Source organism: Phyllobates terribilis, unplaced genomic scaffold (genome assembly GCF_046119375.1).
Source record: "Phyllobates terribilis strain yellow unplaced genomic scaffold, ASM4611937v1 Scaffold_8__6_contigs__length_399053987, whole genome shotgun sequence".
NCBI classification, from domain to species: Eukaryota; Metazoa; Chordata; class Amphibia; order Anura; family Dendrobatidae; genus Phyllobates; species Phyllobates terribilis.
This window is the reverse complement of record NW_027362768.1, coordinates 166,212,068-166,236,708: the sequence shown is the minus strand read 5'-3', so window position 1 is coordinate 166,236,708 and position 24,641 is coordinate 166,212,068. Positions and strand designations below refer to the sequence as shown.

The following is a 24,641-nucleotide window of genomic DNA, read 5'->3' as shown; positions in this document are numbered from 1 at the left end:
TGCGTGCCCATGATGCAGATTTAATGCGTTTCCACGGCACCATTTCCTCCACGAAAATGCGTTAAAAACACATGTTAAGTTGTCTGCCATGATTCCCAATGATAATCCCCATGTGCTGTGCACATGCTGCGGAAATTTCCGCTGCGGATTATCATTGCGGAAGAATCCGCAGCACAACCATTAATTTTGCGGAATCATGGCGTTTTAGCTGCTATTGACTTGCATTGGACCGCATAAAATCCTCATGACTACTTGTGCACATGCGGATATCATGTGATTCAATGCGCGCATGGTACCCGGGTCTGGAGAAGAGTAGTAACACGGATGACGATCGCACCGCAATCCTCGGACTGGCTGGCGGCTCTCCTGATTTGAGCGTGAGAGCGGCATAGAAATATTGTGCTCTGACGCTCGGGTCAGGAGAGCCGGTTTATAATGAGCGGAGGTTGAGCGTGTACTGCGGCTTCATGTAACTGAAGACTATTAAATAAACCAATGGGAACTTTCCCTTAGCTGTTTCTGTAACTCCCATTGAATCATACATTCATACCATATGGAGGAAAGTAAGATTTAACATATATTTGTATATAGGTAAATGACCAGGTGGTCAAAATTCCCATCAATAGCCACCAAAAAGTCTGACTATGGCTGCAACTCCTTGTCCTCAGGTAAAGCAGACTGCAGCTCTACAGTAAAATTATAGGAATAGTTACAGGAAAATGTCTATTTCATGGGAGGGTGAAGGGTGTGAGGATGACTGGTATAAGAGGGATACAAAGAAACACACTTGTTTCTAAATAAGTGACATAAATGTGCAAGTGCAAATCTGCAGTGTCTGCAATGTAGAATATGTAGGTTTTGGTGTAGGAGAGAATTTCTCATGTAATAATCCTCTTCTACAGCCCCCGTTCTGCTGTTGTGCACAATACACTGGATGCTCCACACTTCTAACCTGATTTTTCTGGATCCTTTCTGCAGGAGCGGTTCCTTAGTGCCCTCCATGATTGTAGAATTTGCAAATGAGACAGTTACCCCGACCGACAGAGAGATGGTGGATAAAGTCGCTGCAGAACTGAAAAACTCCAACCCACCGAACACCATGGATGGTTTACAGATTGATCCTCAGAGTATTCAGTCTAGAGGTAAGTCTACACTGGGATTATTCAGAGCTACGTAACAGTCACAGCTAAACTCCTAAACAAAAAACAAACCCCACACCAGACCCCCAAATAAATACAGACCGTGTTCTTTTTATTATATTCAATGTTCAAGCGGGCAAGTTTTGGGTGATTTCTGGCCTCACTGACTTCAGCCTCTAAAAAACCTTCCTTTATGTAATTGTCTATTGGATCTGATTATAAAGACTGAGAGTTGCTATTCCAATGTATCCTTAGAATAAATTTTTGGCTTGAACCGCAGACCCTAATATATAGATAGGTGACTTCGCTTAGCATACTGTATGTTCACATGTTGCTTTTTTGACGTTTTTTATCAGCATGAAAGATGCAGGCTATGGTCAGAAAACTGCTGTGGAAATTACTGATTTTTGATGTTAAGACATTTTGATCTTAATGGGGGAAAATTGCAGTTAAAATGCTGAATGAATTGTCATTGTCTGATATTTTTAAAAATGAACCAAACATCAACAAATACAAAAAAAAAACAAAAAAACACCATATGGGTGAGGTGTCAGGAATTTAATTCAATTTGCACGTAATAAAAGCTAAGTGTCAACAAGCCTTTAGGATGTGTTCACACAGAGTTTTTTCTTTTTGCAAAATTTTCAGAGCAAATTATCTCTAAAGGCTCTTTCGTATGTCATTGTGTCTGTTCTGTTCCATGATTGGGACATTTATGGACTATAATGGACCTTCTTACAGTTGCTATGCATTGCTATCTTATTGCATTGCTGTAGTGTTTACTTTCTTTAAGTCTGTCCCTTCTCTCTCCCTGTCTTCCTCTCATGTGACTTCTTTAGCTAACCCCTCTCTTCTTTTCTCCTGCCTTGCTTTCATTCACCATCTTGGCACCTTCTGAAGCTCATGTGCTCACAGCTTGTTCTGTGAAAAGTTCTTTTTAACCTGCTGCTCCTGCATGCATTTAACAAGAGTTCTTAAAGAAAACAAAGTCTCTTCTGAATTCTTTACAACGTGCCAGCTTGCAGCTGAGTAAAGCTATCTGCAACCATTGCCATTGTAAGTACAGGTGAAGAGACCCTGTTTCACAGAGCCATATTTACAGCCACAGGCCATGGGGACAGAATAGTGTCCAGTACGTGTGATGACAGTTTCCACATGTACTGGAGTCACTGACACAGGTAGACCCATTCTGGGCCTGTGCACATGTCAACGTATTTTCACGGACCATGTGTCTGTGGGCAAAACACGCTGACATGTCAATGTTTTACCCGCTGCACAGGCCGCAAATCGTCCTACACTCATGACATGTGTGACACATACCGACGCCTGGGAATCAGTAGTGCCGGGTGCTGAACGCTGCCCTCATCATCGTCCCCTGCTTGCGCTGCGATCAGTGCTGATCGCAGCATAAGCAGGGGACAATAATGAGTGTAGCGTTCAACACCCAGCGCTTGGTAACAGCGCTAACTGTACGCTGATTCCCAAGCACCGCTGCGTGTGCTCCTGATGTGGCACAAAAGCACCACACGGTTGGTTGTAACATATGTGCCACACAGGTGCACATGGACCCGTACAGTTATATGAAAAAGTTTGCGCACCCCTATTAATCTTAAGCTTAATGTTTTATAAAAATTGGTGTTTTTGCAACAGCTATTTCAGTTTGATATATGTAATAACTGTTGGACACAGTAATGTTTCTGACTTGAAATGAGGTTTATTGTACTAACAGAAAATGTGCAATCTGCTTTCAAACAAAATTTGACAGGTGCATAAGTATGGGCACCCTTATCATTTTCTTGTTTAAATACTCCTACCTACTTTTTACTGACTTACTAAAGCACTTTTTTTTTGTTTTGTAACCTCATTGAGCTTTGAACTTCATAGCCAGGTGTATGCAATCATGAGAAAAGCTACTTAAAGTGGCCACTTGCAAGTTGTTCTCCTGTTTGTATCTCCTCTGAAGAGTGGCTTCATGGGCTCCTCAAAACAACTGTCAAATGATCTGAAAACAAAGATTATTCAACATAGTTGTTCAGGGGAAGGATACAAAAAGCTGTCTCAGAGATTTAACCTGTCAGTTTCCACTGTGAGGAACATAGTAAGGAAATGGAAGAACACATGGACAGTTGTTGTTAAGGCCAGAAGTGGCAGGCCAAGAAAAACATCAGAAAGGCAGAGAAGAAGAATGGTGAGATCAGTCAAGGACAATCCTCAGACCACCTCCAGAGAGCTGCAGCATCAACTTGCTGCAGATGGTGTCACTGTGCATCGGTCAACTATACAACGCACTTTGCACAAGGAGAAGCTGTATGGAAGAGTGATGCAAAAGAAGCCGTTTCTGCAAGCACGCCACAAACAGAGTCGGCTGAGGTATGCAAAAGCACATTTGGAGAAGCCAATTTCTTTTTGGAAGAAGGTCCTGTGGACTGATGAAACCAAGTTTGAGTTGTTTGGTCATACAAAAAGGCGTTATGCATGGCGGCAAAAAAACACAGCATTCCAAGGAAAACACTTGCTACCCACAGTAAAATTTGGTGGAGGTTCCATCATGCTTTGGGGCTGTGTGGCCAATGCCGGCACCAGGAATCTTGTTAAAGTTGAGGGACGCATGGATTCCACTCAGTATCAGCAGATTCTTGACAATAATGTTCAAGAATCAGTGATAAAGTTGAAGTTACACAGGGGATGGATCTTTCAGCAAGACAATGATCCAAAACACCGCTCCAAATCTACTCAGGCATTCATGCAGAGGAACAATTACAATGTTCTGGAATGGCCATCCCAGTCCCCAGACCTGAATATCATTGAACATCTGTGGGATCATTTGAAGAGGGCTGTCCATGCTCGGCGACCATCAAACTTAACTGAACTGGAATTGTTTTGTAAAGAGGAATGGTCAAAAATACCTTCATCCAGGATCCAGGATCTCATTAAAAGCTACAGGAAGCGACTAGAGGCTGTTATTTTTGCAAAAGGAGGATCTACTAAATATTAATGTCACTTTTCTGGTGAGGTGCCCATACTTATGCACCTGTCAAATTTTGTTTGAATGCAGATTGCACATTTTCTGTTAGTACAATAAACCTCATTTCAAGGCAGAAACATTACTGTGTCCAACAGTTATTACATATATCAAACTGAAATAGCTGTTGCAAAAACACCATTTTTTATAAAACAATAAGCTTAAGATTAATAGGGGTGCCCAAACTTTTTCATATAACTGTATATAGTGGGACCAAGTTGTCAAGCACTTTCCAAGTGATGCTAAAATCGCTTAGAAAGCGCTTGTCAACCCTTATGTGGAAATGCATGTGAAGAATGCTTCACTTCCGCTTGTCCCTGGCAGGAAAAACGCATGTACAATCCGCATGTGTTTTTTCTGCCAGGGAGATGCAGAAATGCTCAGGAAAAATTCCGGAGCATTTCTGCATCGTGGGCACATAGCCTTAGGCCACGGCTCCACTATCAGTATTTGGTCAGTATTTTTCCTCAGGAGTGGGAGCCAAACTAAGTGAAGAACAATCAGAGAAAAGTTATAATAGAAACAAGTGCACCAATTCTGCATTTATCACCGACTTCTGGTTTTGGCTCCCACTCCTGAGAAAAAATGAAAAGTAAATAGTGTCCTACAAACTCAATGCACTGCCAGTGTCTTAGGTAACCTATTCCAGATCAATTTACCTCCCCCTTCTTACATTTCTAATGTGTATTTTTTCATGAAGATTTGTCTTGCATTGGTGACCTGTGTTCATGCTTCTGTGGTGCAAGCAAAGCTGAACTTTGGGATCCTGCAAAACGAACAAAAAAACGCAGCAAAAAGGCACCAAAAACACACTAAAACCTGCATTTTTTACGCTGTTTCTTTCCTGCCAAGAGATCAGGTTTTGCTGCAGAAAAAAACGCTGATAAAACGCCCTGTGAGAATATAGCCTCATACATTTCTTTTTTGCTAACAGTGCTATATGAGGGTTTGCTTTTTACTTGATGAGTTTGAGCTTTCAGTGTATGTTTTTACTTATTTATTCTTTCCTACGGTATTCACCATATGGGTTATGTAATGGGACAGTTTTAACTCCAACCATTCCGAATATAGTGATACTATTTATTGGTATTTTTTTGTACATAAAAAAAACATTTTTAATAGTGAAAGATATTTCTTGGATTATTTTCCCTTTTTATTTTGTCCCACCATGGAAACTGAACATTTTATATATTGTTCTCTGGTCTAATGCACGGCCATTCTTCTGTACTGCTGTGCATTAAACCTGTCAGGTTTAGAGGAACACATGGCCTGATAGATCTGCTTATGATAGGGGCTGACAGGACACCAGACACCATAGTGGCAGATACCAAGGATATTATTTGGTACTGGAGAGAAGAGTGCCAGCTCACCTGTACTTGCAGCACATCTCAAGGTTGGAGTACGGAAACAGATGTGAACTTAGTAACATAGTAACATAATAACATAGTTTTTAAGGTTGAAGGATGACTAAGTCCATCTAGTTCAACCCATAGCCTAACATGTTGATCCAGAGAAAGGCAAAAAAACCCATGTGGCAAACACTAAGCTCCACATTGGGGAAAACAATTCCTTCCCGACTATACGACAATCAGACTAGTTCCCTGGATCAACGCCCTATCAAGGAATCCAGTATATATAACCTGTAATATTATACTTTTCAAGAAAGGCATCCAGGCCCTTCTTAAATTTTAGTAGTGAATCACTCATTACAACATCATGCGGCAGAGAGTTCCATAGTCTCACTGCTCTTACAGTAAAGAATCCGCGTCTGTGATTATGATTAAACCTTCTTTCCTCCAGACGTAGAAGATGCCCCCTTGTCCCAGTCTCAGGCCTCAGAGTAAAAAGATCAGTAGAAAGGTCTTTGCACTGTCCCCTCATATACTTGTACATAGTAATAAGATCACCCCTAAGCCTTCTTTTTTCCACAGTAAATAACCCCAAGTGTAATAACCTGTCTTGGTATTGCAGACCCCCCAATCCTCTAATAACCTTGGGCGCTCTTCTCTGCACCCGCTCTAGTTCAACTATGTCTTTCTTATACACCGGAGACCAGAACTGTACACAGTATTCTAAGTGTGGTCGCACTAGTGACTTGTATAGAGGTAAAACTATGTTCTCCTCATGAGCATCTATGCCTCTTTTAATGCATCCCACTATTTTATTGGCCTTTGCAGCAGCTGCCTGACACTGGCCACCAAACGTGAGCTTGTCGTCCACCAATACACCCAGGTCTTTTTCAGTTACAGTTTTGCCCAGTGTTTTACAATTAAGCATATAATTATACATTTTATTTCCTCTGCCCAAGTGCATTACCTTACATTTATCCCCATTAAAGCTCATTTGCCATTTATCAGCCCAAGCTTCTAGTTTACATAGATCCTCCTGTAATATAAAATTGTCCTCCTCTGTATTGATTACCCTGCAGAGTTTAGTGTCATCTGCAAATATTGAAATATTACTCTGTATGCCCTCTACAAGGTCATTAATAAATATGTTAAAAAGAAGGGGGCTCAATACTGACCTCTGTGGTACCCCACTGTTAACTGAGACCCAGTCTGAGTGTTTTCCATTAATAACCACCGTTTGTTTCCTATCACTGAGCCAATTCTTAACGCACATACATATATTTTCCCCTATCCCCATTGTTCTCATTTTATGTATCAACCTTTTGTGTGGAACCGTATCAAAAGCCTTTGAAAAGTCCATATACACAACATCCACCTCATTTCCTCGGTCCAGTCCGGAACTTGCCTCCTCATAAAAACTGATCAGATAAGTTTGACAGGAACGGTGCCTCGTAATATTGGGTCATGAGGTTATTCTTCTTCAGATACTCTATTATAGCATCTCTTAGGAAACCCTCCAGGATTTTACCCACAGTAGAGGTTAAGCTTACTGGCCTATAATTTCCAAGTTCAGTTTTTGTCCCCTTTTTGAATATTGGCACCACATTTGCTATACGCCAGTCCTGTGGTACAGACCCTGTTATTATGGAATCTTTAAAGATTAAAAATAATGGTCTATCTATGATGTTACTTTATTCCTGCAGTACTCGAATTGTGTATCCCATCCGGGCCCGGGGATTTGTCAACTTTAGTGATTTTTAGACGGCACCGTACTTCCTGCTGGGTTAAGCAAGTGACATTTAATGGAGAATTTTTGCTATCACTAATCATGTTTTCTGTCATGCGATTTTCTTGTGTAAATACGGTTGAAAACTTGTAGGAAAAAATTGTAGATTTTCCAGCTCCAGATAAAAACATTTAAATTTATTCAATCTATTTAACAAGACATATCCGCTTGTGAAGAGGAAGGGAGGGTTGCTTTACGCGTTTCAGACACTATCCTGCATCCTTTATCAAAAGCTATTATTTGGTGTCACAGGTGGGTGTTGACAGAGTGAAAGGGCAAAAGAAGGCGCCGCAAGAAAAAGTACAAATATAAATACAACACTATATAGTCAATGGTGAGATACACCTATGTAACTGATTAATAGAAAGAAAAAGGCATAAATATAATGGTATTAAATGTATCAAACCAATAATAATGTGGAATCCAAGACCATAGGGAGCAGTGTCAGCTGAGGATGTCAGTGGAGGAGAACCCCCAAGTGTATTGCAGCTCAAGGCAGCTACATCAGGGAGGAGCAGTTGTAGTATACAGCTGGTACCTGCTCAGTCTGCACCTACTGGAGGATGCTATTAATTTATTCCTCAGAGCCGCCTTTTATGGCACTGAAGACTAATTGAATAACACACCCAGGCGGGTACAGGCTGTGTATCAGCTGTATACTACAGCCAACACCGTGCTGCACCAGACACATTGGAGCCTCACTGATCAGCTGAAACCAGGTCCGTCAGTCGCTGGATGTAGACACATTGAAAGTAGTGTCTGAGCCTCGCACCATTCAATGTGTGGCAGCTACTGCCGATCATTGAAGAACAGCTCCTACCCTTTTGATCAGGAGCTGTGTTGCAGGACCTGGCAGAGGCCACTACACTTGGAGATGCACATTTTCTTGTATGACACAGTGATGTAGCAGCTACAGAGAGCAAACTTTAGCCGAACGACCTCTGTCGCTGTAAAATCCCAACCAAAATTTAACAATGCACAGTGCCATAATGGCATTTTTCTAAGTAGCCCCGGACCTCACTTTAGTTTTAGACCCCTGATATAAGCTAACCAAAATATGTTTTGCAACCATAGGCGGATTATAATGACGTCAATCTGGCCCACTGCCCAGGGCCCGAGGGTCTCATAGCCAGACTGCCCTCATATAATCCTTTGTGCACTGACAGCTGCAACTCGGTAGCGTCTAGAGTGGAGTTGATTTTTTGAGGGGATGATGTCACCGGAAGGGGCGGAGCTGTGTTTCCTTCAATCCAGTGATGACCCGATAGCAGGAAGCAGCGTGGAGCTTGAGCTGTGGCTGCTGAAGCGGACAGAGAGGCTGCATGATGGAGCTGTGTGCAGGTGGGAATGAGGACACAGGAGTCAATGTGAGTGGGCTGAGGATGAATTTTGGGTGCAAAGAAGTGTGGATGATGGTATTGTATGGGGGCTGCATGATGGAGGGTTGCATGGGAGAAAGGCCACTGCTACTTGTATAAGGCTGCTTATGGGGAGGGGGGGCTCTCACAGGAAAAGGGTTTATGTTATATGCGTGAGGCTGCATGGGAAAGGTTATGATGGGCTGTATAGAGAAGAGGAGGATGATGATGGGTGCTGTGAGCAGGGGGAATGGTGATGATGATGGGGGCTGTGAGCAGGGGGAATGGTGATGATGATTGGGGCTGTGAGGAGGGGGAATGGTGATGATGATGGGGGCTGTGAGGAGGAGGAATGGTGATGATGATGGGGGCTGTGAGGAGGGGGAATGGTGATAATGATGGGGGCTGTGAGGAGGGGGAATGGTGATGATGATGGGGGCTGTGAGGAGGGGGAATGGTGATGATGATGGGGGCTGTGAGGAGGGGGAATGGTGATGATGATGGGGGCTGTGAGGAGGGGGAATGGTGTTGATGATGACGGGGGCTATGAGGAGGGGGAATGATGATGATGATGATGGCTGTGAGGAGGGGGGATGATGATGATGGAGCATTGTGGAGAAGGGGGCTGTGGAGTGGGAGTGATGTGGGGTTGTGTGGGGAAGGGTGGTTGATGCTGGATGACTGCAAGGGAAAATGGGTAATGTCACTCTTGTGAGGCTGCATGCATTGTGGCTGCGTGGAGCTGTGGGATGTGTTGTGAAGGGAGTGATGCTACTCACATGGGGCTGCATAGTGAAGGGGATAATGTCACTCATGTAGGGCTGCATGCTGAGTGCTTGTGTGGGGATGCATGCTGGGGCTGTGCAGGGAGCTATGTGGTGATTATACTGTATATAGGTAGTTAAATGAGTTCTCATGCTGAATCTAGGTAGCTATGTGGGAACTCACACTGTACATAGGGAGCTTTGTGGAGGCTCAAACAGTATGTACGGGGCTGTGTGGGGGCTCAAACTGTATGTAGGGACTATATACCTCACGTGTCTGTGAGGAATGCCTAAGAAATAGACATTCCTTACATGTATTAAAGCTGTCAAACAGTCGCAAATCATGCACACAGTGAGACTGAAACATAACACCCGAACACGATGAAGATACTCAGTGCTCGCCCGAGCATGCTCGCCGAAACGGTTAGCAGAACATACTCGCTCATCACTAATTGCAATCATTCAGAGCACACAGACCACTACATCAGACAAGTATGGAATAATGGAATAAGCAAGAGGATTCTATGAAAGAAAATGAAATACAAGAACAATCTGATATTCCCCGTAATGCTAATGAAAAATATATAGATGATATAATTCAGCGACGACATTTAAAAAATTTAAAGTCATAGGCCTGAGGCGGCTGAATTGGATTATCATATTACAATCATTCATGATTTCATTTCTAACTGTATTGTCGGCCCCATACATCTGAAACTGACTACTACATAGGCCAATTGTCATTTAAAAATAATACGCCAATGCGCCCATTGCAGGGGGGCAGAGCTTTATCAGCTTTACCACCACATCACCACCACACTGTCAGGCTGAATCCGAATTCACATCATTGTTCACACATGATTCAATCAAATCTACTAGATGTGGACATTGATGTGGATGGTGAATTTCATCCAACCAAGATCTCAATACAAAGTCTTGTCATAGTTCTAGCAATCATAATTGTGAACATGTCAGTAATTGGTGAATACATTTAGGAATCATCTGTACTAATACTTTCTATAATCCAGGATGAGATTCATAGAGATTATATAGTGAGATCCACAAATAACAAAAGGAGCAGAAAAGTTTGTAAATGTCAATTATTCTATTTACACAGAAGCAACATTACCCACTATGGAACCGAGCACAGAGCAAACTACTACTGCATTATCAACCAACACAGGACCAGCAACAACTCCCACAAAGGCTCCAACAACCACAGCCACTGAGCCTCCAACTCCCACACAGGCTCCAAGTACCGCCACTGAGTCTCCAACAACCACGGCCACTGAGCCTCCAACTCCCACACAGTCTCCAACAACCACGGCCACTGAGCCTCCAACTCCCACAAAGGCTCCAAGTACCGCCACTGAGTCTCCAACAACCACGGCCACTGAGCCTCCAACTCCCACACAGGCTTCAAGTACCACCACTGAGTCACCAACAACCACGGCCACTGAGCCTCCATCTCCCACACAGGCTCCAACAACCACGGCCACTGAGCCTCCAACTCCCACACAGGCTCCAAGTACCGACACTGAGTCTCCAACAACCACGGCCACTGAGCCTCCAATTCCCACACAGGCTCCAAGTACCGCCACTGAGTCTCCAACAGCCACTGCAACTGAGCCTCCAACTCCCACACAGGCTCCAAGTTCCGCCACTGAGTCTCCATCAACCACGGCCACTGAGCCTCCAACTCCAACACAGGCTCCAAGTACCGCCACTGAGTCTCCAACAACCACGGCCACTGAGCCTCCAACTCCCACACAGGCTTCAAGTAATGCCACTGAGTCTCCAACAACCACGGCCACTGAGACTCCAACTCCCACACAGGCTCCAAGTACCGCCACTGAGTCACAAACAACCACGGCAACTGAGCCTCCAACTCCCACACAGGCTCCAAGTACCACCACTGAGTCACCAACAACCATGGCCACTGAGCCTTCAACTCCCACACAGGCTCCAACAACCATGGCCACTGAGCCTCCACCTCCCACACAGGCTCCAAGTACCGCCACTGAGTCTCCATCAACCATGGCCACTGAGCCTCCAACAACCACGGCCTCTGAGCCTCCAACTCCCACACAGGCTCCAAGTACCGCCACTGAGTCTCCATCAACCATGGCCACTGAGCCTCCAACTCCCACACAGGCTCCAAGTACAACCACTGAGTCTCCATCAACCATGGCTACTGAGCCTCCAACTCCCACACAGGCTCCAAGTACCGCCACTGAGTCTCCAACAACAATGGCCACTGAGCCTCCAACTACCACAAAGGCTCCAAGTACCGCCACTGAGTCTCCAAAAACCACGGCCACTGAGCCTCCAACTCCCACACAGGCTCTAAGTACCGCCACTGAGTCTCCAACAACCACGGCCACTGAGCCTCCAACTCCCACACAGTCTCCAAGTACCGCCACTAAGCCTCCGTCAACCACGGCCACTGAGCCTCCAACTCCCACACAGGCTCCAAGTACCGCCACTGAGCCTCCAACAACCACGGCCACTGAGCCTCCAACAACCACGGCCACTGAGCCTCCAACTCCCACACAGACTCCAACAACCCTGGCCACTGAGCCTCCAACTCCCACACAGGCTCCAAGTACTGCCACTGAGTATCCATCAACCAGGGCCTCTGAGCCTCCAATTCCCACACAGGCTTCAAGTACCGCCACTGAGTCCCCGTCAACCACGGCCACAGAGCCTCCAACTTCCACACAGGCTCCAAGTACCACCACTGAGTCTCCAACAACCACGGCCAGTGAGCCTCCAACTCCCACACAGGCTCCAAGTACCGCCACTGAGTCTCCAAAAACACCGTCCACTGAGCCTCCAACTCCTACACAGACTCCAAGTACCGCCACTGAGTCTCCAACAACCACGGCCACTGAGTCTCCAACTCCCACACAGGCTCCAAGTGCCATCACTGAGTCTCCAACAACCACGGCCACTGAGCCTACAACTCCCACACAGGCTCCAAGTACCGCCACTGAGTCTCCAACAACCACATCCACTGAGCCTCCAACTCCTACACAGGCTCCTAATACCGCCACTGAGTCTCCAACAACCATGGCCACTGAGCCTCCCACTCCCACACAGGCTCCAAGTACTGCCACTGAGTCTTCATCAACCAGGGCCTCTGAGCCTCCATCTCCCACACAGACTCCAAGTACCGCCACTAAGTCCCCATCAACCAAGGCCACTGAGCCTCCAACTCCCAGACAGGCTCCAAGTACCGCCACTGAGTCTCCAACCACCATGGCCACTGAGCCTCCAACTCCCACACAGGCTCCAAGTACCGCCACTGAGCCTCCAACAACCACGGCCACTGAGCCTCCAACAACCACGGCCACTGAGCCTCCAACTCCCACACAGCCTCCAACAACCACGGCCACTGAGCTTCCAACTCCCACACAGGCTCCAAGTATTGCCACTGAGTCTCCATCAACCACAGCCACTCAGCCTCCAACTCCCACACAGGCTCCAAGTACCACCACTGAGTCTCCAACAGCCATGGCGTCTGAGCCTCCAACTCTCACACATTCTCCAAGTACCACCACTGAGTCTCCATCAACCACGGCCACTGACCCTCCAACTCCTACACAGGTTCCAAGTACCACCACTAAGTCTCCAACAACCACGGCCACTGAGCCTCCAACTCCCACAAAGGGTCCAAGTACCACCACTGAGTCTCCAACAACCACGGCCACTGAGCCTCCAACTCCCACACAGGCTCCAAGTACCGCCACTGAGTCTCCAACAACCACGGCCACTGAGACTCCAACAATCACGGCCACTGAGCCTCCAACTTCAACACAGGCTCCAACAACTAAGGCCACTGAGCTTCCAACTCCCACACAGGCTCCAAGTACCACCACGGAGTCTCCAACAACCATGGCCACTGAGCCTCCAACTCCTACACAGGCTCCAAGTACTGCCACTGAGTCTCCATCAACCTCGGCCACTGAGCCTCCAACTTCCACACAGGCTCCAACAACCTCGGCCACGGAGCCTCCAACTCCCACACAGGCTCCAAGTACCGCCACTGAGCCTCCAACAACCACGGCCACTGAGCCTCCAACTCCCACACAGACTCCAAGTACCGACACTGAGTCTCCATCAACCACGGCCACTGAGCCTCCAACTCCCACACAGACTCCAACAACCATGGCCACTGAGCCTCCAACTCCCACACAGGCTCCAAGTACCACCACGGAGTCTCCAACAACCACGGCCACTGAGCATCCAACTCCCACACAGGCTCCAAGTACCACCACTGAGTCTCCAACAACCACGGCCACTGAGCCTCCAACTCCCACACAGTCTCCAACAACCACGGCCACTGAGCCTCCAACACCCACACAGGCTCCAAGTACCGCCACTGAGTCTCCAACAACCACGGCCACTGAACCTCCAACTCCCACACAGGCTTCAAGTACCACCACTGAGTCACCAACAACCACGGCCACTGAGCCTCCATCTCCCACACAGGCTCCAACAACCACGGCCACTGAGCTTCCAACTCCCACACAGGCTCCAAGTACTGACACTGAGTCTCCAACAACCACGGCCACTGAGCCTCCAATTCCCACACAGGCTCCAAGTACCGCCACTGAGTCTCCAACAGCCACTGCAACTGAGCCTCCAACTCCCACACAGGCTCCAAGTTCCGCCACTGAGTCTCCATCAACCACGGCCACTGAGCCTCCAACTCCAACACAGGCTCCAAGTACCGCCACTGAGTCTCCAACAACCACGGCCACTGAGCCTCCAACTCCCACACAGGCTTCAAGTAATGCCACTGAGTCTCCAACAACCACGGCCACTGAGACTCCAGCTCCCACACAGGCTCCAAGTACCGCCACTGAGTCACAAACAACCACGGCAACTGAGCCTCCAACTCCCACACAGGCTCCAAGTACCACCACTGAGTCACCAACAACCATGGCCACTGAGCCTTCAACTCCCACACAGGCTCCAACAACCATGGCCACTGAGCCTCCACCTCCCACACAGGCTCCAGGTACCGCCACTGAGTCTCCATCAACCATGGCCACTGAGCCTCCAACAACCACGGCCTCTGAGCCTCCAACTCCCACACAGGCTCCAAGTACCGCCACTGAGTCTCCATCAACCACGGCTACTGAGCCTCCAACTCCCACACAGGCTCCAACAACCACGGCCACTGAGCCTTCAACTCCCACGCAGGCTCCAAGTACCACCACTGAGTCTCCATCAACCACGGCCACTGAGCCTCCTACTCCCACACAGGCTCCAAGTACCGCCACTGAGTCTCCATTAACCACGGCCACTGAGCCTCCAACTCCCACACTGGCTCCAAGTACCGCCACTGAGTCTCCAACAACAATGGCCACTGAGCCTCCAACTACCACAAAGGCTCCAAGTACCGCCACTGAGTCTCCAAAAACCACGGCCACTGAGCCTCCAACTCCCACACAGGCTCTAAGTACCGCCACTGAGTCTCCAACAACCACGGCCACTGAGCCTCCAACTCCCACACAGTCTCCAAGTACCGCCACTGAGCCTCCGTCAACCACGGCCACTGAGCCTCCAACTCCCACACAGGCTCCAAGTACCGCCACTGAGCCTCCAACAACCACGGCCACTGAGCCTCCAACAACCACGGCCACTGAGCCTCCAACTCCCACACAGACTCCAACAACCCTGGCCACTGAGCCTCCAACTCCCACACAGGCTCCAAGTACTGCCACTGAGTATCCATCAACCAGGGCCTCTGAGCCTCCAACTCCCACACAGGCTTCAAGTACCGCCACTGAGTCCCCATCAACCACGGCCACAGAGCCTCCAACTTCCAAACAGGCTCCAAGTACCACCACTGAGTCTCCAACAACCACGGCCAGTGAGCCTCCAACTCCCACACAGGCTCCAAGTACCGCCACTGAGTCTCCAAAAACACCGTCCACTGAGCCTCCAACTCCTACACAGACTCCAAGTACCGCCACTGAGTCTCCAACAACCGCAGCCACTGAGTCTCCAACTCCCACACAGGCTCCAAGTGCCATCACTGAGTCTCCAACAACCACGGCCACTGAGCCTACAACTCCCACACAGGCTCCAAGTACCGCCACTGAGTCTCCAACAACCACATCCACTGAGCCTCCAACTCCTACACAGGCTCCTAATACCGCCACTGAGTCTCCAACAACCATGGCCACTGAGCCTCCCACTCCCACACAGGCTCCAAGTACTGCCACTGAGTCTTCATCAACCACGGCCTCTGAGCCTCCATCTCCCACACAGGCTCCAAGTACCGCCACTGAGTCCCCATCAACCACGGCCACTGAGCCTCCAACTCCCAGACAGGCTCCAAGTACCGCCACTGAGTCTCCAACCACCATGGCCACTGAGCCTCCAACTCCCACACAGGCTCCAAGTACCGCCACTGAGCCTCCAACAACCACGGCCACTGAGCCTCCAACAACCACGGCCACTGAGCCTCCAACTCCCACACAGCCTCCAACAACCACGGCCACTGAGCTTCCAACTCCCACACAGGCTCCAAGTATTGCCACTGAGTCTCCATCAACCACAGCCACTCAGCCTCCAACTCCCACACAGGCTCCAAGTACCACCACTGAGTCTCCAACAGCCATGGCGACTGAGCCTCCAACTCTCACACATTCTCCAAGTACCACCACTGAGTCTCCATCAACCACGGCCACTGACCCTCCAACTCCCACACAGGTTCCAAGTACCACCACTGAGTCTCCAACAACCACGGCCACTGAGCCTCCAACTCCCACACAGGCTCCAAGTACCACCACTGAGTCTCCAACAACCACGGCCACTGAGCCTCCAACTCCCACACAGGCTCCAAGTACCGCCACTGAGTCTCCAACAACCACGGCCACTGAGACTCCAACAATCACGGCCACTGAGCCTCCAACTTCAACACAGGCTCCAACAACTAAGGCCACTGAGCTTCCAACTCCCACACAGGCTCCAAGTACCACCACGGAGTCTCCAACAACCATGGCCACTGAGCCTCCAACTCCTACACAGGCTCCAAGTACTGCCACTGAGTCTCCATCAACCTCGGCCACTGAGCCTCCAACTTCCACACAGGCTCCAACAACCTCGGCCACGGAGCCTCCAACTCCCACACAGGCTCCAAGTACCGCCACTGAGCCTCCAACAACCACGGCCACTGAGCCTCCAACTCCCACACAGACTCCAAGTACCGACACTGAGTCTCCATCAACCACGGCCACTGAGCCTCCAACTCCCACACAGACTCCAACAACCATGGCCACTGAGCCTCCAACTCCCACACAGGCTCCAAGTACCACCACGGAGTCTCCAACAACCACGGCCACTGAGCATCCAACTCCCACACAGGCTCCAAGTACCACCACTGAGTCTCCAACAACCACGTCCACTGAGCCTCCAACTCCCACACAGGCTCCAAGTACCGCCACTGAGTCTCCAACAACAATGGCCACTGAGCCTCCAACTACCACAAAGGCTCCAAGTACCCCCACTGAGTCTCCAAAAACCACGGCCACTGAGCCTCCAACTCCCACACAGGCTCTAAGTACCGCCACTGAGTCTCCAACAACCACGGCCACTGAGCCTCCAACTCCCACACAGTCTCCAAGTACCGCCACTGAGCCTCCGTCAACCACGGCCACTGAGCCTCCAACTCCCACACAGGCTCCAAGTACCGCCACTGAGCCTCCAACAACCACGGCCACTGAGCCTCCAACAACCACGGCCACTGAGCCTCCAACTCCCACACAGACTCCAACAACCCTGGCCACTGAGCCTCCAACTCCCACACAGGCTCCAAGTACTGCCACTGAGTATCCATCAACCAGGGCCTCTGAGCCTCCAACTCCCACACACTCTTCAAGTACCGCCACTGAGTCCCCATCAACCACGGCCACAGAGTCTCCAACTTCCACACAGGCTCCAAGTACCACCACTGAGTCTCCAACAACCACGGCCACTGAGTCTCCAACTCCCACACAGGCTCCAAGTGCCATCACTGCGTCTCCAACAACCACGGCCACTGAGCCTACAACTCCCACACAGGCTCCAAGTACCGCCACTGAGTCTCCAACAACCACATCCACTGAGCCTCCAACTCCTACACAGGCTCCTAATACCGCCACTGAGTCTCCAACAACCATGGCCACTGAGCCTCCCACTCCCACACAGGCTCCAAGTACTGCCACTGAGTCTTCATCAACCACGGCCTCTGAGCCTCCATCTCCCACACAGGCTCCAAGTACCGCCACTGAGTCCCCATCAACCACGGCCACTGAGCCTCCAACTCCCAGACAGGCTCCAAGTACCGCCACTGAGTCTCCAACCACCATGGCCACTGAGCCTCCAACAACCACGGCCACTGAGCCTCCAACTCCCACACAGCCTCCAACAACCACGGCCACTGAGCTTCCAACTCCCACACAGGCTCCAAGTATTGCCACTGAGTCTCCATCAACCACAGCCACTGAGCCTCCAACTCCCACACAGGCTCCAAGTACCACCACTGAGTCTCCAACAGCCATGGCGACTGAGCCTCCAACTCTCACACATTCTCCAAGTACCACCACTGAGTCTCCATCAACATCGGCCACTGACCCTCCAACTCCCACACAGGTTCCAAGTACCACCACTGAGTCTCCAACAACCACGGCCACTGAGCCTCCAACTCCCACACAGGCTCCAAGTACCACCACTGAGTCTCCAACAACCACGGCCACTGAGCCTCCAACTCCCACACAGGCTCCAAGTACCGCCACTGAGTCTCCAACAACCACGGCCACTGAGACTCCAACAATCACGGCCACTGAGCCTCCAACTTCAACACAGGCTCCAACAACTAAGGCCACTGAGCTTCCAACTCCCACACAGGCTCCAAGTACCACCACGGAGTCTCCAACAACCATGGCCACTGAGCCTCCAACTCCTACACAGGCTCCAAGTACTGCCACTGAGTCTCCATCAACCTCGGCCACTGAGCCTCCAACTTCCACACAGGCTCCAACAACCTCGGCCACGGAGCCTCCAACTCCCACACAGGCTCCAAGTACCGCCACTGAGCCTCCAACAACCACGGCCACTGAGCCTCCAACTCCCACACAGACTCCAAGTACCGACACTGAGTCTCCATCAACCACGGCCACTGAGCCTCCAACTCCCACACAGACTCCAACAACCATGGCCACTGAGCCTCCAACTCCCACACAGGCTCCAAGTACCACCACGGAGTCACCAACAACCACGGCCACTGAGCATCCAACTCCCACACAGGCTCCAAGTACCACCACGGAGTCTCCAACAACCACGTCCACTGAGCCTCCAACTCCCACACAGGCTCCAAGTACTGCCACTGAGTCTCCAACAACCATGGCCACTGAGCCTCCAACAATCACGGCCACTGAGCCTCCAACTTCAACACAGGCTCCAACAACTAAAGCCACTGAGCTTCCAACTCCCACACAGGCTCCAAGTACCACCACGGAGTCTCCAACAACCATGGCCACTGAGTCTCCAACTCCTACACAGGCTCCAAGTACTGCCGCTGAGTCTCCTTCAACCTCGGCCACTGAGCCTCCAACTTCCACACAGGCTCCAACAACCTCGGCCACTGAGCCTCCAACTCCCACACAGGCTCCAAGTACCGCCACTGAGTCTCCATCAACCACGGCCACTGAGCCGCCAACTCCCACACAGGCTCCAACAACCACAGCCACTGAGCCTCCAACTCCCACACAGGCTCCAAGTTCCGCCGCTGAGTTTCCATCAACCACAGCCACTGAACCTCCAACTCCCAGACAGGCTCCAACAACCACGGCCACTGAGCTTCCAACTCCCACACAGGCTCCAAGTACCGCCACTGAGTCTCCATCAACCACCATGTCTCCAGCCCCCGCAGGCGACTCCACCACCGCCACCACGTCTCCAGCCCCCGTAGGCGACTCCACCACCGCCACTACGTCTCCAGCCCCCGCAGGCGACTCCACCACCGCCACTACGTCTCCAGCCCCCGCAGGCGACTCCACCACCGCCACCACATCTTCAGCCCCCGCAGGCGACTCCACCACCACCACATCTCCAGCCCCCACAGGCGACTCCACCACCGCCACTAAGCCCACAACTATTGCTCTGCCAAAGACAACCACAACTGCTAAAAACGTAGTTCCGTTAATGTTCAGGATTATAAACAGATCATATACGGAAAGTCTCAGAGACACATCGTCTGCAGACTATAGAAGACAGTCCACTGAAATAGTTAACATAGTAAGTAACAATGAATTTATCTCCATACTCTTTTTCATAATCTTATTGTTAAGATGTAGTCTATATATATTTCATAGGACGTTGATTTTGTACCATGTACTACCAGGCAGATATATGGAAAATTTTATTCTCTCTTCTGATCCTCTCCACTGCGGGGGATTTCATCGTATTGAATGGATTATAGTAAACCACATGCATTAAGGCCTCATTCAGACGTCCAAGAATTTCGTACATGTTCTGTTATTTTCTAAGATAAAACATGTACTTAATATTAAAGTCTATAGTGCTATTCACATGTCCGTGTTTTTGTGCACTTTGTGTCCGCACAAAAATCCCTGGGACATGTCTATTTTTTATTGAGTTACAGATCAAAATTACCCAGACAAGTCTTTGGTCAGTGAAAAATTACGGACAGCACTTGGATGGCATCAGTGTGAGCTGCCCGTGTGCTGCCCATGATTAACATTGTAATAGATAGGAGAAGCTTTATTATCTTTTTTTTTCATACGTGGAAATAACTGATCAACTATTGACGGTAAAAACTCTAATGCATGGACCAAACACTGATGAAAATCGGATACAAAACACTGATGGCACGCAAACTCTTTATACGGATGTCGGAATGAGGTCTAATAGTGTTTTTTTTAAACCAGTCTTAGAAGGGAGGTGAAATTAACTCATTAAACGGTGCCCACGATATCAGTAATGTTTCGCATTTTTTACTTTTTGACAGTTATAATAATGAAATCTACGACTGATCAGAACAGATGTAGTAGATTTGGGACACATTTTGCACCATTTCCTCTTCCTTTGATTACATGTTCATCATCTGCTGCGTCGGTCAAATCTAGGAGTGTAGACTGCAGCAGATCAGACTAGAAGCTACAACACCGGATGATGAGGGTATTACCACTGTCATTACTGGAGCTCTCACCCTTTTCTCCTTTCATCTCTCTAAAGGTGATGTTATTTTTAGGGAGAATTTTCATCGTTCGAAGCATATCCATCAAAGAATTCATGTAAGTGATTATTATATATAAGTGTGAAGGATTTATTACAATTTTGAGCAAAATTCATCAAAATGGACTCACAAAGTTTGATAAATTAGTGCAAATTCAAAGATGCTTCTTTTCTGGGCTTTTTTTTTACATCTTTTTAGAGTAAAATGTCACACAATCTCCAATGAGTTTTAAAATGTCACATGTTAGTCTTCAACTATGCAAAATTATGACAAATTTTGTAAAGTACTGGGGTACAATTGCGCAAAACTTGTGACATTTTAAAAAGTCAAAAATGATGACTAAAAAGCACCTCCATAATGCTGAAAGAAACAAAAAACACACAGAAAAAAACACCAAGTAAAATGAAAAGATGCAAATTAAAAAATTAATAGAGTGCAAATACAGAGTCGCTCTTAGAACAATTTTTATACTAAAAAAGGTGCAAAAGCCACGTGAATTGGCCTCTAAGACTTTTTTTTTTATCCAAAACAGGTACTAAGTCAGACGTCAGATTACTGGTGATTAATATTAAAATGTTGTGACCCCCCATGATGAATAATGTAGGGGCCTGTTGTCCCCTTTTCTTCATCAACAGCACAACATGCAGAAGTTATAATGAGCAGTGGTTGAGCGTGTACTGCGGCTTCATATAACTGAAGACTAATAAAGCACTACTCCATCATTTTGCTTTTTTTTCAGCACTGGAGTGGCACTTTAAGTGTAAGCTCCCTGCCCCCCTTTCTTATACTCACCTTCTGGCGGCTTCACCCTCTTGTGCCCGTTACTTCTGACAAGTTACGTTACAAGAGCTCAATGCAAATCTATCAGAGCCAGAACAAGGCTCTCATAGACTTGTATTGTAAAGTGACCTCTGGCGCGCTTCAAGAAACACTGGAGCTGCCCGCAGATCACTTTTTTGCCAGAGACCGATGGGAGCAACGCTGGAAAAGGATGAAGGCAGCTGCTGGCGAGTATGAGACAGGGGGCAGGGAACTTACATTTAAACCACCACTCCAGCGGTGAAATAAAAACAAATGCAGGAGTGGTGCTTTAAATTAAAAACTGGACACTTTCCCTTGGCCGTTCCTGTAATTCCAAGTGAATCATACAGTCATACCATATACAGGAAAGTAAGTGTAATAGAAAAATTGCAAATCTTTTCTTCGCCCCTGTCATAGATATTAAGAATTCTTTCTTGATTCCCCTGAAGCCCCTCTCACCCCTCCCCTATAGTATTTGTCCAGAGATGACAATCTACAGTCTCTCCTATTCAAATTAACACTCCACGCAGCTGTCTGTATGCAAGTCTCAGCACACAGGAAAAGTTTCTAGGTACACAAATGCTGGCACAAGAGAGGTGCTACAGAACCCATTTAGCATGTGAATGTGTTTCCTCTGACACAGAGAGGAGGACGTAGCTCGTTAAGATCAAACGCACTCACTATAATTAAGACAATTCCCCAGCTGCTGACTGCAGGAGTTTCGGAGCTGATACAAAATATGGAATAACTGAAGTTCCATAATTCTGACAATTATAGGACCCATATTTTTAGTGGCAGGGTGAGCCAAAGAACAAGATGCTTATTTTTTTGTAGCCTTAAGCTCCTCCGTGGAGCAGTAGCGCAAAAGCACCAGAATAACGGATCACATCTATGCGATGTGTGGTCTCTAAATGAAGGTAAATTCATAACGGAAAATATGGTACCACTTTTGCGCTTCTGGGATCAACCAGTGATAAGTTATCCCAGAAACCAGGTTTTTAATACAAGCGTGAATGGTGGAGCCCAAGCCCACATGATGTCATGTGGGTGGGTGGGCCGATCTTCCCCTTCGGCATAAGAGAGCCGATGGAAGATTAATCAATATTCTTTGCCAGGGGGGTATAGGTACTATAAGCTCAAATCAAATCGGAGAGCCCCTCCTCCGGCTATATTGAATCGTTGCAGCGATCTTTATAGAGTAAGTTTCTTCTTTAACCCTTAATATTTTGTGTAACTGCTTATGTATTGTAATGTCTCCTTTGTAAAATCCTTGTATATATTTTCCTAAACATTGCCTCCCTTTTGGATTAAATATAAAATTTAATAGCTCTGTTTCTTTTGCTCTGTAATCGTTCCCTCCCCCAAAGCCATATACGCTACCAGAACGCAGAGGTCCGACCAGGCTTGTATTATATTTCAAACTTGGTCAGTGGTGGCAGTGAATAATATTAATAATTGGGCTATCGTGAAGCTGACAGTGACCGTACGGGAGGCGTATACACATATTCCATGTATTGGAATCCGGAGGTGTGACACCATATGCTCACTGGTCGCTTGCCGATACCTACGTAGTGAGTAGTGGGGACCGTGTGCTCGTAGATCCCTGACAAAATCCTGACAGAGTGACGGCAAGGTAAGATATTGCGTGATCTACCCGGTGTCGACCCTGAGGAATACCTAACAGTAAGGCTATGCTCCTACAATGTGCTTTTAGTGTGTCTTTGATACTGCATATTTTTGCGTCTTAGGCTGCGTGCCCATGATGCAGATTTAATGCGTTTCCACGGCACCATTTCCTCCACGAAAACGCATTAAAAACGTATGTTGAGTTGTCTGCAATGTTTCCTAATGATAATCCGCATGTGCTGTGCACATGCTGCGGAAATTTCTGCTGCGGATTATCATTGCGGAAGAATCCGCAGCACAACCATTAATTTTGCGGAATTGTGGCGTTTTAGCTGCCATTGACTTGCATTGGACCGCATAAAATCCTCATGACTACATGTGCACATGCAGATATCATGCGATTCAATGCGCGCATGGTACCCGGGTCTGGAGAAGAGGAGACTCTCCTCCAGACTCGAGTATCATAGTATCTGTAAGTAAAAAAAAATTAAAATAAAAAATAACTTTATACTCACCTTCTGATGGCCCCTGCCCTGCTCCTAGCGTTGCTGCTGGCTCCGTGGCAGGTCCAGGAATGTAAAAGGACCTTCCATGACGTCAGCGGTCATGTGACAGGTCACGTGACCGCTGACGTCGGCGGTCGCGTGACCTGTCACATGATTGCTGACATCATGGAAGATCCTTTTACATTACCGGTACCCCCCACGGAGCCAGCAGTGACGCCGGGAGCAGAGAGGGGGCCATCAGAAGTAGAGTATAAAGTTATTTTTTATTTTTTACTTTCTAATTGTTTTTATTTTAACATTACGTTGGTCACACAATATAAATCCATGCCGGTTGCATGGATTTATATTGTGTAACCAACTTTCAAGCACTTTTCCAAGTGATGCTAAAATCGCTTGAAAAAGCACTTGATAAAAGCATGTGAAATCACATGCTAAAAACGCTTGACAAACGCTTGTCCCAGGCAGAAAAAGCGCATGTAAAATCCGCATGCGTTGTTTCTGCCAGGGAGGTGCAGAAACGCTCAGGAAAAATCCGGAGCATTTCTGCATCGTGGGCACATAGCCTTACAGTTCCAGAAATGTGGATGGGATTTATAGAAATCTCATTCCCACTGTGCTTTTTTGTACTCAGCGTAAACTGACCTGTGGTGCGTTTGACATCTGCTGCATTAGATTAGTAAGAAACACAGGTAAAAAACGCACATGCGTTTTTAATGTTTTTGCGACAGAAACACATCAAAACGCATGTAATTCGCACCTAAGTATATATCAATAAAGTTTTGTCAAAGCCAAATACCAGGAAGCATCAGAAACAGCTTTACTTAAAGCACAACACACCAAAAAGAGACAAAAAATGCAGCATCAAAAAACACAACAAAAATGCAATAAAAATGCAAGTTTATAAAACGCACACAAAAATGCAATGAAAAACTGCAAGTAGCCTAATTTAAATAGGTGCAGAAATGGTTCAGAAATTCTGCAGCGTCAAAAACTCATCAAAAGCTCATCGTGGGAAAGTAGTCTAAGACCACGTTCA

At 47.9% G+C, this 24,641-nt stretch overlaps 1 protein-coding gene across 1 annotated transcript in view; it reads left to right on the top strand.

The window, feature by feature from the left end:
• The window catches only part of LOC141157714 (uncharacterized), a 106,056-nt gene that overhangs the window by 61,572 nt on the left and 19,843 nt on the right, over positions 1–24,641 (top strand). The window contains exons 13-16 of the mRNA XM_073645260.1: positions 979–1,142; positions 10,536–11,479; positions 11,624–19,711; positions 20,672–20,730. Of these exons, the coding sequence (XP_073501361.1) occupies positions 979–1,142; positions 10,536–11,479; positions 11,624–19,711; positions 20,672–20,730 (9,255 nt within the window). The remainder of the gene's footprint in view (positions 1–978; positions 1,143–10,535; positions 11,480–11,623; positions 19,712–20,671; positions 20,731–24,641) is intronic.